The sequence below is a fragment of the Mytilus edulis genome, chromosome 4, assembly GCF_963676685.1.
Source record: "Mytilus edulis chromosome 4, xbMytEdul2.2, whole genome shotgun sequence".
Taxonomy (NCBI): Eukaryota; Metazoa; Mollusca; class Bivalvia; order Mytilida; family Mytilidae; genus Mytilus; species Mytilus edulis.
The window spans coordinates 478,804-494,848 of NC_092347.1; the positions used below are offsets into that span (position 1 = coordinate 478,804).

A 16,045-nucleotide genomic window follows, 5' to 3' on the forward strand; every position below is an offset into this window, starting at 1 on the left:
TCAATTCATTCTCTGTCCTGTTGTATAGAACATTGAATTCATTCTCTGTCCTGTTGTATAGAATATTGAATTCATTCTCTGTCCTGTTGTATAGAACATTGAATTCATTCTCTGTCCCGTTGTATAGAACATTAAATTCATTCTCTGTCCCGTTGAATAGAACATTGAATTCATTCTCTGTCCTGTTGTATAGAAAATTGAATTCATTCTCTGTCCTGTTGTATAGAACATTGAATTCATTCTCTGTCCTGTTGTATAGAACATTGAATTCATTATCTTTCCTGTTGTATAGAACATTGAATTCATTCTCTATCATGTTGTATAGATCATTGCCTTCATTCTCTGTCCTGTTGTATAGAACATTGAATTCATTCTCTGACCTGTTGTACATACAGAACATTGAATTCATTCGCTGTCCTGTTGTATAGAACATTGAATTCATTCTCTGTCCTGTTGTATAGAACAGTGCATTCATTATCTGTCCTGTTGTATAGAACATTGAATTCATTCTCTGTCCTGTTGTATAGAACATTGCATTCATTCTCTGTCCTGTTGTATAGAACATTTAATTCCTTCTCTGTCCTGTTGTATACAACATTGAATTCCTTCTCTGTCCTGTTTTATAGAACATTGAATTCATTCTCTGTCCTGTTGTATAGAACATTGAATTCCTTCTCTGTCCTGTTGTATAGAACATTGCATTTATTCTCTGTCCTGTTGTATAGAACATTGCATTCATTCTCTGTCCTGTTGTATAGAACATTGAATTTCTTCTCTGTCCTGTTGTATAGAACATTGAATTCCTTCTCTGTCCTGTTTTAGAGAACATTGAACTCATTCTCTGTCCGGTTTTATAGAACATTGAATTCATTCTCTGTCCTGTTTTATTGAACATTGAATTCATTCTCTGCCCTGTTGTATACAACATTGAATTCATTCTCTGTCCTGTTGTATAGAACATTGAATTCCTTCTCTGTACTGTTGTATAAAACATTGATTTCATTCATTCTCTGTCCTGTTGTATAGAACATTGAATTCATTCTCTGTCCTGTTGTATAGAACATTGAATTCATTCATTCTCTGTCCTGTTGTATAGAACATTGAATTCATTCATTCTCTGTCCTGTTGTATAGAACATTGAATTCCTTCTCTGTCTTGTTTTATAGAACATTGAATTCCTTCTCTGTCCTGTTGTATAGAACATTGAATTCCTTCTCTGTCCTGTTGTATAGAACATTGAATTCAATTTCATTCTCTGTCCTGTTGTATAGAACATTGAATTCATTCTCTGTCCTGTTGTATAGAACATTAAATTCATTCATTCTCTGTCCTGTTGTATAGAACATTGAATTCCTTCTCTGTCCTATTTTATAGAACATTGAATTCCTTCTCTGTCCTGTTGTATAGAACATTGAATTCCTTCCCTGTCCTGTTGTATAGAACATTGAATTCATTCTCTGTCCTGTTGTATAGAACATTGAATTCATTCCTTCTCTGTCCTGTTTTATAGAACATTGAATTCATTCATTCTCTGTCATGTTGTATAGAACATTGCATTCATTCTCTGTCCTGTTGTATAGAACATTGAATTCCTTCTCTGTCCTGTTGTATAGAACATTGAATTCATTCATTCTCTGTCCTGTTATATAGAACATTCAATTCATTCTCTGTCCTGTTGTATAAAACACTGAATTCATTCTCTGTCCTGTTGTATAGAATATTGAATTCATTCTCTGTCCTGTTGTATAGAACATTGAAGTCATTCTCTGTCCCGTTGTATAGAACATTGAATTCATTCTCTGTCCCGTTGAATAGAACATTGAATTCATTCTCTGTCCTCTTGTATAGAACATTGAATTCATTCCTTCTCTGTCCTGTTGTATAGAACATTGAATTCCTTCTCTGTCCTGTTTTATAGAACATTGAATTCATTCATTCTCTGTCCTGTTGTATAGAACATTGAATTCATTCTCTGTCCTGTTGTATAGAACAGTGCATTCATTCTCTGTCCTGTTGTATAGAACATTGCATTCATTCTCTGTCCTGTTGTATAGACCATTGCATTCATTCTCTGTCCTGTTGTATAGAACAGTGCATTCATTCTCTGTCCTGTTGTATACAACATTGAATTCATTCTCTGTCCTGTTGTATAGAACATTGAATTCATTCTCTGTCCTGTTGTATAGAACATTGAATTCATTCTCTGTCCTGTTGTATAGAACATTGCATTCATTCTCTGTCCTGTTGTATAGAACATTGCATTCATTCTCTGTCCTGTGGTATAGAACATTGAATTCCTTCTCTGTCCTGTTGTATAGAACATTGAATTCCTTCTCTGTCCTGTTTTAGAGAACATTGAATTCATTCTCTGTCCTGTTGTATAGAACATTGAATTCATTCCCTGTCCTGTTTTAATGAACATTGAATTCATTCTCTGCCCTGTTGTATACAACATTGAATTCATTCTCTGTCCTGTTGTATAGAACATTGAATTCCTTCTCTGTCCTGTTGTATAGAACATTGAATTCATTCTCTGTCCTGTTGTATAGAACATTGAATTCCTTCTCTGTCCTGTTGTATAGAACATTGCATTTATTCTCTGTACTGTTGTATAGAACATTGCATTCATTCTCTGTCCTGTTGTATAGAACATTGAATTTCTTCTCTGTCCTGTTGTATAGAACATTGAATTCCTTCTCTGTCCTGTTTTAGAGAACATTGAACTCATTCTCTGTCCGGTTTTATAGAACATTGAATTCATTCTCTGTCCTGTTTTATTGAACATTGAATTCATTCTCTGCCCTGTTGTATACAACATTGAATTCATTCTCTGTCCTGTTGTATAGAACATTGAATTCCTTCTCTGTACTGTTGTATAAAACATTGATTTCATTCATTCTCTGTCCTGTTGTATAGAACATTGAATTCATTCTCTGTCCTGTTGTATAGAACATTGAATTCATTCCTTCTCTGTCCTGTTTTATAGAACATTGAATTCATTCATTCTCTGTCATGTTGTATAGAACATTGCATTCATTCTCTGTCCTGTTGTATAGAACATTGAATTCCTTCTCTGTCCTGTTGTATAGAACATTGAATTCATTCATTCTCTGTCCTGTTATATAGAACATTCAATTCATTCTCTGTCCTGTTGTATAGAACACTGAATTCATTCTCTGTCCTGTTGTATAGAATATTGAATTCATTCTCTGTCCTGTTGTATAGAACATTGAAGTCATTCTCTGTCCCGTTGTATAGAACATTGAATTCATTCTCTGTCCCGTTGAATAGAACATTGAATTCATTATCTGTCCTGTTGTATAGAACATTGAATTCCTTCTCTGTACTGTTGTATAAAACATTGATTTCATTCATTCTCTGTCCTGTTGTATAGAACATTGAATTCATTCTCTGTCCTGTTGTATAGAACATTGAATTCATTCATTCTCTGTCCTGTTGTATAGAACATTGAATTCCTTCTCTGTCTTGTTTTATAGAACATTGAATTCCTTCTCTGCCCTGTTGTATACAACATTGAATTCATTCATTCTCTGTCCTGTTGTATAGAACATTGAATTCCTTCTCTGTCTTGTTTTATAGAACATTGAATTCCTTATCTGTCCTGTTGTATAGAATATTGAATTCCTTATCTGTCCTGTTGTATAGAACATTGAATTCATTCATTCTCTGTCCTGTTGTATAGAACATTGAATTCATTCTCTGTCCTGTTGTATAGAACATTGAATTCATTCTCTGTCCTGTTGTATAGAACATTGAATTCATTCTCTGCCCTGTTGTATACAACATTGAATTCAGTCTCTGTCCTGTTGTATAGAACATTGAATTCATTCTCTGTCCTGTTGTACATACAGAACATTGAATTCATTCTCTGTCCTGTTGTATAGAACATTGAATTCATTCTCTGTCCTGTTGTATAGAACATTGAATTCCTTCTCTGTACTGTTGTATAACACATTGATTTCATTCATTCTCTGTACTGTTGTATAGAACATTGAATTCATTCTCTGTCCTGTTGTATAGAACATTGAATTCATTCTCTGTCCTGTTGTATAGAACAGTGCAATAATTCTCTGTCCTGTTGTATAGAACATTGAATTCATTCTCTGTCCTGTTGTATAGAACATTGCATTCATTCTCTGGCCTGTTGTATAGAACATTTAATTCCTTCTCTGTCCTGTTGTATACAACATTGAATTCATTCTCTGTCCTGTTGTATAGAACATTGAATTCATTCTCTGTCCTGTTGTATAGAACATTGAATTCATTCTCTGTCCTGTTGTATAGAACATTGAATTCATTCTCTGTCCTGTTGTATAGAACATTGAATTCATTCTCTGTCCTGTTGTATAGAACATTGAATTCATTCATTCTCTGTCCTGTTGTATAGAACATTGAATTCCTTCTCTGTCCTATTTTATAGAACATTGAATTCCTTCTCTGTCCTGTTGTATAGAACATTGAATTCCTTCCCTGTCCTGTTGTATAGAACATTGAATTCATTCTCTGTCCTGTTGTATACAACATTGAATTCATTCCTTCTCTGTCTTGTTGTATAGAACATTGAATTCCTTCTCTGTCCTGTTTTATAGAACATTTAATTCATTCATTCTCTGTCATGTTGTATAGAACATTGCATTCATTCTCTGTCCTGTTGTATAGAACATTGAATTCCTTCTCTGTCCTGTTGTATAGAACATTAAATTCATTCATTCTCTGTCCTGTTATATAGAACATTCAATTCATTCTCTGTCCTGTTGTATAGAACACTGAATTCATTCTCTGTCCTGTTGTATAGAATATTGAATTCATTCTCTGTCCTGTTGTATAGAACATTGAAGTCATTCTCTGTCCCGTTGTATAGAACATTGAATTCATTCTCTGTCCCGTTGAATAGAACATTGAATTCATTCTCTGTCCTGTTGTATAGAACATTGAATTCATTCTCTGTCCTGTTGTATAGAACATTGAATTCCTTCTCTGTCCTGTTTTAGAGAACCTTGAATTCATTCTCTGTCCTGTTGTATAGAACATTGAATTCATTCTCTGTCCTGTTTTATTGAACATTGAATTCATTCTCTGCCCTGTTGTATACAACATTGAATTCATTCTCTGTCCTGTTGTATAGAACATTGAATTCCTTCTCTGAACTGTTGTATAAAACATTGATTTCATTCATTCTCTGTCCTGTTGTATAGAACATTGAATTCATTCTCTGTCCTGTTGTATAGAACATTGCATTCATTCTCTGTCCTGTTGTATAGAACATTGAATTCATTCTCTGTCCTGTTGTAAAGAACATTGAATTCATTCTCTGCCCTGTTGTATACAACATTGAATTCATTCTCTGTCCTGTTGTATAGAACATTGAATTCCTTCTCTGTACTGTTGTATAAAACATTGATTTCATTCATTCTCTGTCCTGTTGTATAGAACATTGAATTCATTCTCTGTCCTGTTGTATAGAACATTGAATTCATTCATTCTCTGTCCTGTTGTATAGAACATTGAATTCCTTCTCTGTCTTGTTTTATAGAACATTGAATTCATTCTCTGTCCTGTTGTATAGAACATTGAATTCATTCTCTGCCCTGTTGTATAGACCATTGCATTCATTCTCTGTCCTGTTGTATAGAACAGTGCATTCATTCTCTGTCCTGTTGTATACAACATTGAATTCATTCTCTGTCCTGTTGTATAGAAAATTGAATTCATTCTCTGTCCTGTTGTATAGAACATTGAATTCATTCTCTGTCCTGTTGTATAGAACATTGCATTCATTCTCTGTCCTGTTGTATAGAACATTGCATTCATTCTCTGTCCTGTGGTATAGAACATTGAATTCCTTCTCTGTCCTGTTGTATAGAACATTGAATTCCTTCTCTGTCCTGTTTTAGAGAACATTGAATTCATTCTCTGTCCTGTTGTATAGAACATTGAATTGATTCCCTGTCCTGTTTTATTGAACATTGAATTCATTCTCTGCCCTGTTGTATACAACATTGAATTCATTCTCTGTCCTGTTGTATAGAACATTGAATTCCTTCTCTGTACTGTTGTATAAAACATTGATTTCATTCATTCTCTGTCCTGTTGTATAGAACATTGAATTCATTCTCTGTCCTGTTGTGTAGAACATTGAATTCATTCTCTGTCCTGTTGTATACAACATTGAATTCATTCTCTGTCCTGTTGTATACAACATTGAATTCATTCTCTGTCCTGTTGTATAGAACATTGAATTCCTTCTCTGTACTGTTGTATAAAACATTGATTTCATTCATTCTCTGTCCTGTTGTATAGAACATTGAATTCATTCTCTGTCCTGTTGTATAGAACATTGAATTCATTCATTCTCTGTCCTGTTGTATAGAACATTGAATTCCTTCTCTGTCTTGTTTTATAGAACATTGAATTCCTTCTCTGCCCTGTTGTATACAACATTGAATTCATTCATTCTCTGTCCTGTTGTATAGAACATTGAATTCCTTCTCTGTCTTGTTTTATAGAACATTGAATTCCTTATCTGTCCTGTTGTATAGAATATTGAATTCCTTATCTGTCCTGTTGTATAGAACATTGAATTCATTCATTCTCTGTCCTGTTGTATAGAACATTGAATTCATTCTCTGTCCTGTTGTATAGAACATTGAATTCATTCTCTGTCCTGTTGTATAGAACATTGAATTCATTCTCTGCCCTGTTGTATACAACATTGAATTCAGTCTCTGTCCTGTTGTATAGAACATTGAATTCATTCTCTGTCCTGTTGTACATACAGAACATTGAATTCATTCTCTGTCCTGTTGTATAGAACATTGAATTCATTCTCTGTCCTGTTGTATAGAACATTGAATTCCTTCTCTGTACTGTTGTATAACACATTGATTTCATTCATTCTCTGTACTGTTGTATAGAACATTGAATTCATTCTCTATCATGTTGTATAGAACATTGAATTCATTCTCTGTCCTGTTGTATAGAACATTGAATTCCTTCTCTGTACTGTTGTATAACACATTGATTTCATTCATTCTCTGTCATGTTGTATAGAACATTGAATTCATTCTCTATCATGTTGTATAGAACATTGAATTCATTCTCTGTCCTGTTGTATAGAACATTGAATTCATTCTCTGTCCTGTTGTATAGAACATTGCATTCATTCTCTGGCCTGTTGTATAGAACATTTAATTCCTTCTCTGTCCTGTTGTATACAACATTGAATTCATTCTCTGTCCTGTTGTATAGAACATTGAATTCATTCTCTGTCCTGTTGTATAGAACATTGAATTCATTCTCTGTCCTGTTGTATAGAACATTGAATTCATTCTCTGTCCTGTTGTATAGAACATTGAATTCATTCATTCTCTGTCCTGTTGTATAGAACATTGAATTCCTTCTCTGTCCTATTTTATAGAACATTGAATTCCTTCTCTGTCCTGTTGTATAGAACATTGAATTCCTTCCCTGTCCTGTTGTATAGAACATTGAATTCATTCTCTGTCCTGTTGTATACAACATTGAATTCATTCCTTCTCTGTCTTGTTGTATAGAACATTGAATTCCTTCTCTGTCCTGTTTTATAAAACATTTAATTCATTCATTCTCTGTCATGTTGTATAGAACATTGCATTCATTCTCTGTCCTGTTGTATAGAACATTGAATTCCTTCTCTGTCCTGTTGTATAGAACATTAAATTCATTCATTCTCTGTCCTGTTATATAGAACATTCAATTCATTCTCTGTCCTGTTGTATAGAACACTGAATTCATTCTCTGTCCTGTTGTATAGAATATTGAATTCATTCTCTGTCCTGTTGTATAGAACATTGAAGTCATTCTCCGTCCCGTTGTATAGAACATTGAATTCATTCTCTGTCCCGTTGAAAAGAACATTGAATTCATTCTCTGTCCTGTTGTATAGAACATTGAATTCATTCTCTGTCCTGTTGTATAGAACATTGAATTCCTTCTCTGTCCTGTTTTAGAGAACCTTGAATTCATTCTCTGTCCTGTTGTATAGAACATTGAATTCATTCTCTGTCCTGTTTTATTGAACATTGAATTCATTCTCTGCCCTGTTGTATACAACATTGAATTCATTCTCTGTCCTGTTGTATAGAACATTGAATTCCTTCTCTGAACTGTTGTATAAAACATTGATTTCATTCATTCTCTGTCCTGTTGTATAGAACATTGAATTCATTCTCTGTCCTGTTGTATAGAACATTGCATTCATTCTCTGTCCTGTTGTATAGAACATTGAATTCATTCTCTGTCCTGTTGTAAAGAACATTGAATTCATTCTCTGCCCTGTTGTATACAACATTGAATTCATTCTCTGTCCTGTTGTATAGAACATTGAATTCCTTCTCTGTACTGTTGTATAAAACATTGATTTCATTCATTCTCTGTCCTGTTGTATAGAACATTGAATTCATTCTCTGTCCTGTTGTATAGAACATTGAATTCATTCATTCTCTGTCCTGTTGTATAGAACATTGAATTCCTTCTCTGTCTTGTTTTATAGAACATTGAATTCATTCTCTGTCCTGTTGTATAGAACATTGAATTCATTCTCTGCCCTGTTGTATACAACATTGAATTCATTCTCTGTCCTGTTGTATAGAACATTGAATTCCTTCTTTGTACTGTTGTATAAAACATTGATTTCATTCATTCTCTGTCCTGTTGTATAGAACATTGAATTCATTCTCTGTCCTGTTGTATAGAACATTGAATTCATTCTCTGTCCTGTTGTATAGAACATTGAATTCATTCTCTGTCCTGTTGAATAGAACATTGAATTCATTCTCTGTCTTGTTATATAGAACATTGAATTCATTCTCTGTCCTGTTGTATAGAACATTGAATTCATTCCTTCTCTGTCCTGTTGTATAGAACATTGAATTCCTTCTCTGTCCTGTTTTATAGAACTTTGAATTCATTCATTCTCTGTCATGTTGTATAGAACATTGCATTCATTCTCTGTCCTGTTGTATAGAACATTGAATTCATTCTCTGTCCTGTTGTATAGAACATTGAATTCCTTCCTTCTCTGTCCTGTTATATAGAACATTGAATTCATTCTCTGTCCTGTTGTATAGAACATTGAATTCATTCTCTGTCCTGTTGTATGGAACATTGAATTCATTCATTCTCTGTCCTGTTGTATAGAACATTGAATTCATTCTCTGTCCTGTTGTATAAAACAGTGCATTCATTCTCTGTCCTGTTGTATAGAACATTTAATTCCTTCTCTGTCCTGTTGTATAGAACATTTAATTCCTTCTCTGTCCTGTTGTATAGAACATTGAATTCATTCTCTGTCCTGTTGTATAGAACATTGAATTCATTCTCTGCCCTGTTGTATACAACATTGAATTCATTCTCTGTCCTGTTGTATAGAACATTGAATTCCTTCTCTGTACTGTTGTATAAAACATTGATTTCATTCATTCTCTGTCCTGTTGTATAGAACATTGAATTCATTCTCTGTCCTGTTGTATAGAACATTGAATTCATTCATTCTCTGTCCTGTTGTATAGAACATTGAATTCCTTCTCTGTCTTGTTTTATAGAACATTGAATTCATTCTCTGTCCTGTTGTATAGAACATTGAATTCATTCTCTGCCCTGTTGTATACAACATTGAATTCATTCTCTGTCCTGTTGTATAGAACATTGAATTCCTTCTTTGTACTGTTGTATAAAACATTGATTTCATTCATTCTCTGTCCTGTTGTATAGAACATTGAATTCATTCTCTGTCCTGTTGTATAGAACATTGAATTCATTCTCTGTCCTGTTGTATAGAACATTGAATTCATTCTCTGTCTTGTTATATAGAACATTGAATTCATTCTCTGTCCTGTTGTATAGAACATTGAATTCATTCCTTCTCTGTCCTGTTGTATAGAACATTGAATTCCTTCTCTATTCTGTTTTATAGAACTTTGAATTCATTCATTCTCTGTCATGTTGTATAGAACATTGCATTCATTCTCTGTCCTGTTGTATAGAACATTGAATTCATTCTCTGTCCTGTTGTATAGAACATTGAATTCCTTCCTTCTCTGTCCTGTTATATAGAACATTGAATTCATTCTCTGTCCTGTTGTATAGAACATTGAATTCATTCTCTGTACTGTTGTATAGAACATTGAATTCATTCATTCTCTGTCCTGTTGTATAGAACATTGAATTCATTCTCTGTCCTGTTGTATAAAACAGTGCATTCATTCTCTGTCCTGTTGTATAGAACATTTAATTCCTTCTCTGTCCTGTTGTATAGAACATTTAATTCCTTCTCTGTCCTGTTGTATAGAACATTGAATTCATTCTCTGTCCTGTTGTATAGAACATTGAATTCATTCTTTCTCTGTCCTGTTGTATAGAACATTGAATTCATTCCTTCTCTGTCTTGTTGTATAGAACATTGAATTCCTTCTCTGTCCTGTTTTATAGAACATTGAATTCATTCATTCTCTGTCATGTTGTATAAAACATTGCATTCATTCTCTGTCCTGTTGTATAGAACATTGAATTCCTTCTCTGTCCTGTTGTATAGAACATTGAATTCATTCATTCTCTGTCCTGTTATATAGAACATTCAATTCATTCTCTGTCCTGTTGTATAGAACATTGAATTCATTCTCTGTCCTGTTGTATATAGAATATTGAATTCATTCTCTGTCCTGTTGTATAGAACATTGAATTCATTCTCTGTCCCGTTGTATAGAACATTGAATTCATTCTCTGTCCCGTTGAATAGAACATTGAATTCATTCTCTGTCCCGTTGTATAGAACATTGAATTTATTCTCTGTCCTGTTGTATAGAACATTGAATTCATTCTCTGTCCTGTTGTATAGAACATTGAATTTATTCTCTGTCCTGTTGTATAGAACATTGAACTCATTCTCTGTCCTGTTGTATAAAACATTGAATTCATTCTCTGTTCTGTTGTATAGAACATTGAATTCATTCTCTGTTCTGTTGTATAGAACATTGAATTCACTATCTTTCCTGTTGTATAGAACATTGAATTCATTCTCTATCATGTTGTATAGATCATTGCCTTCATTCTCTGTCCTGTTGTATAAAACATTGAAATCATTCTCTGACCTGTTGTACATACAGAACATTGAATTCATTCTCTGTCCTGGTGTATAGAACATTGAATTCATTCTCTGTCCTGTTGTATAGAACAGTGCATTCATTCTCTGTCCTGTTGTATAGAACATTGAATTCATTCTCTGTCCTGTTGTATAGAACAGTGCATTCATTCTCTGTCCTGTTGTATATAACATTGAATTTATTCTCTGTCCTGTTGTATAGAACATTGAATTCATTCTCTGTCCTGTTGTATACAACATTGAATTCATTCTCTGTCCTGTTGTATAGAACATTGAATTCATTCTCTGTCCTGTTGTATAGAACATTGCATTTATTCTCTGTCCTGTTGTATAGAACATTGCATTCATTCTCTGTCCTGTTGTATAGAACATTGAATTCATTCTCTGTCCTGTTATATAGAACATTGAATTCATTCTCTGTCCTGTTGTATAGAACATTGAATTCCTTCTCTGTCCTGTTTTAGAGAACATTGAATTCATTCTCTGTCCTGTTGTATAGAACATTGAATTCATTCTCTGTCCTGTTGTATTGAACATTGAATTCATTCTCTGTCCTGTTGTATACAACATTGAATTCATTCTCTGTCCTGTTGTATAGAACATTGAATTCCTTCTCTGAACTGTTGTATAAAACATTGATTTCATTCATTCTCTGTCCTGTTGTATAGAACATTGAATTCATTCTCTGTCCTGTTGTATAGAACATTGAATTCATTCATTCTTTGTCCTGTTGTATAGAACATTGAATTCCTTCTCTGTCTTGTTTTATAGAACATTGAATTCCTTCTCTGCCCTGTTGTATACAACATTGAATTCATTCTCTGTCCTGTTGTATAGGACATTGAATTCCTTCTCTGTACTGTTGTATAAAACATTGATTTCATTCATTCTCTGTCCTGTTGTATAGAACATTGAATTCATTCTCTGTCCTGTTGTATAGAACATTGAATTCATTCTCTGTCCTGTTGTATAGAACATTGAATTCATTCTCTGTCCTGTTGTATAGAACATTGAATTCATTCTCTGTCCTGTTGTATAGAACATTGAATTCCTTCTCTGTCTTGTTTTATAGAACATTGAATTCATTCTCTGTCCTGTTGTATAGAACATTGAATTCATTCTCTGTCCTGATGGATAGAACATTGAATTCCTTCTCTGTCCTGTTTTATAGAACATTGAATTCATTCATTCTCTGTCATGTTGTATAGAACATTGCATTCATTCTCTGTCCTGTTGTATAGAACATTGAATTCCTTCTCTGTCCTGTTGTATAGAACATTGAATTCCTTCCTTCTCTGTCCTGTTATATAGAACATTGAATTCATTCTCTGTCCTGGTGTATAGAACATTGAATTCATTCTCTGTACTGTTGTATAGAACATTGAATTCATTCATTCTCTGTCCTGTTGTATAGAACATTGAATTCCTTCTCTGTCCTGTTGTATAGAACATTGAATTCATTCTCTGTCCTGTTTTATAGAACATTGAATTCATTCTCTGTCCTGTTGTATAGAACATTGAATTCATTCTCTGTCCTGTTGTATAGAACATTGAATTCATTCTCTGTCATGTTGTATAGAACATTGAATTCATTCTCTGTCCTGTTGTATAGAACATTGAATTCATTCTCTGTCCAGTTTTATAGAACATTGAATTCATTCTCTGTCCTGTTGTATAGACCATTGAATTCATTCTCTGTCCTATTGTATAGAACATTGAATTCCTTCTCTGTCCTGTTGTATAGACCATTGAATTCATTCTCTGTCCTGTGTATAGAAGATTGAATTCCTTCTCTGTCCTGTTGTATAGAACATTGCATTCATTCTCTGTCCTGTTTTATAGAACATTGAATTCATTCTTCGATAGGTTAACAAACCTTTATGTAAGGTTGATTAGCTTTATATTATGATTGCAACCAATCATAAGTTGACCAAATAAGTGTAACCCCCTTTGACTAATGGAACGTATTATATACGATGATAAATAGTTATTAATTTTCTTATGTATTTCAGACTTTTTATCTAATTTTACAATGAATAATACGTCATTAATCACAATCATGTCACTTGTTAATTTTTGTACACAAAAACTGTCATTTATGTTAAAAAGGGAAATCATCAAAGCAAAGCATACCTATCATTGTATGTATCACTGTGGCCATGGTCCAATCTGTGCTCCAATGGAGTATTTTAATATCGATATTCTCGTCAATTTGCTGTCTAAGACGAGATTATTTTATAACAGCTGAGGAACAATGGTGGGACTATGCACCAAGTAAACAGAATCTTATTACCAACGACAGAACGTATGTATAAAACCTAGTTAGCTTGATTAGCTTTATTTTAATATATTTTAAGCAGTAAATAGTCTTTAACTTACATTGAATCCCTTTCACCAAACAAACGAGCCTTAATTTTCTTTTTTAAACAATATATTTTCCCCAAACAAATACGATCTTTTTAAAGGGTTACAGGCTACGATATTTACAAACAAATCTAAAGTATGATTTTTTTTTTGTTCAATTATTAAAATGAAGGTGAACAAATGACATTATAATTCGCTATAAGCAACCAGTATGGGTAAATGTTTACAAATTGAGTTAAAAAAAAAAGGTTAGGAATTAGTCACTTGCAAGTGAATAATTTTACCTCATTGAATCCTTCTTCATGTGAATTTCGATGTATCACCTTAGCTAGATATGGATAACGCATGAATTGTACGTGTTCGGTTATCTAAAGGAAACGAATGTCAACATTGAAAAGTGTAACAAAGGTAAATCATATGATTGACTTATTCGATCTACAAGAAAATAATTTTTATACAGGTAAAAACAAAGATTTATATATCTTCTTAATATGGGCCTATTATAGCTGACTATGCAATATGGGCTTTGCTCATTGTTGAAGACCGTACGGTGACCTATAGTTGTTAATGTCTGTGTCATTTTGGTCTTTTGTGGATATTTGTTTCATTGGCAAACATACCACATCTTCTTTTTTATATGATATAGAATCGGTGGTCTTTGGAGGTCAACTCGATAGTTAATTACATGGTTTCAATACTAATTTCGGGGCCTTTAATAGCTGACTATGCGGTATGGGCTTTGCTTATTATTGAATGTCGTATGGTGACCTACAGTTATTAATTTCTGTGTCATTTTGGTCTGCTATGGAGAGTTGTCTCATTTGCAATCATACCACATCTTCTCTTTTATATATAAAATACACACGAAACGAAGCTACATTTTTGCGAGGCCATGCCCTGTTAATTATTTATTTCAATTTGAATAAATGTATTACACACTAATAAACCAAATATGAGAATTTTGATAAAATCGGTGGACATGAATTTTATATCTTGTTCCCCTTTACATAATCTAACCACCTGCATATTGCCCATCTCTACTAAAGGTCTTACTTTTATAGTGAGAATGCATTTAAATTCATCATAGATAGCAGGATTGCCATTTTGTATACACATGTGTGCATGTCAATAATGCATTAGTAAAGTTGCAAAAACTAAATATTCTGATAATTCTGCTTGAATAAATGTGTGAAACAATATTTCTTTTTTAATATATATTTTGTCTTGTTTTTTGCTGATGTCACTTTATTCAACATGCTTTGATGTGTTAATTTTAACCTTGGACATTGAGTGACATGTTTTAATCTGTTGCATAATAAGTAATAATTACCCTTATTCTAGTCCAATCAAATTGCTAAACTTGCCATCTACGTTTCTTAGTGCTTTGAGGTAACTGTCGATGTCGATACAGCCTTCCAAATATTATTTACATACTGTTGTTCGTTCAGCTCTATATCTCTTTCCCATTCTATATGAAATTATAGATAAAACTTATTAATCTTGTATAATTGCATTTGCTATGTACATGTGTGACGCAATATAAGTTAAATTTGCAAGAACAAAATTAATTTTCTAGCTATCATTTTATCTAATAATGTTAATTTCTTCTTCGTCTAATCTGATATTAGCTTTACACATTTTTAAAGCTGTTTGTTAGTCATCGGTTATTTACAGCATTAATCATATTTGGTAATACTATTTTATATCTTTGAGCATATGCATAAGCTAATAATTTGACATCGCAGTTTAACAGATTTACTTGACGGTAATTAATTCGAAAAAAGTGTATCTTCATTGTTATCATACATCAATGATATCGCTATTACTTATTTGTGAATTTGAAAATAAGCATTTGTCATTGCAGAAATTGAAAACAGATACAATTATATATATACATTATATAATATAATTCCGTTTTGTTTTCAACATTACGTCCATCTAAATATGAAACTTTATTTAAATAATTCGATACTAGTATTTAATATGGCATCAGTACGTTCCTAAACTGAGATTTTTCCTTTCATTTCATCTAATTTGGGAAAATTTTGATATCGTTTTAGTACTTCTTTGTTTTGTAACATCGGAATATGTAGATATTTGTCATTTCCTATTTATATTCTTCTTTTTTTTCATTTGCTATATAATTGTATATCTGTACTTGACATTTATATATGTTCTATGATAACTCATTAACACCTTTTAACTAGTACACAGCCCAATGCAAATAAGCATATAGTGCAACGAAGATATGTAATAATAATTTAATTGTGTAAAGAACAAATAAAACCCATATACTGTAACATTTCTTAGAACATTTAACAGCGTAAAACACAATCTTATAATTGTGGTGAACAAACAAGCAAACAGTTACTTTGTACTGAAAAAAATGATATACTATGAAACCTTGTGGTTAGAATTCAAGCAACTTCATTGTGCGATGATTTAATATCTAGTGGGGGGAGAAATAATAATTTCACAAAATATGATGATGATGATGACGATAGTTTGTTTAACTTTTAACAG

The 16,045-nt window shown here is 32.7% G+C and overlaps 1 protein-coding gene across 1 annotated transcript in view; it reads left to right on the forward strand.

Annotated features, from left to right (window-relative positions):
- The first annotated feature begins 13,272 nt into the window (after window positions 1-13,272).
- Window positions 13,273-16,045, forward strand: part of LOC139518708 (ferroxidase HEPHL1-like) — a 62,365-nt gene continuing 59,592 nt past the window's right edge. Inside the window, exon 1 of the mRNA XM_071310179.1 lies at window positions 13,273-13,463. Within this exon, the coding sequence (XP_071166280.1) occupies window positions 13,318-13,463 (146 nt within the window). The 5' untranslated portion in view covers window positions 13,273-13,317. The remainder of the gene's footprint in view (window positions 13,464-16,045) is intronic.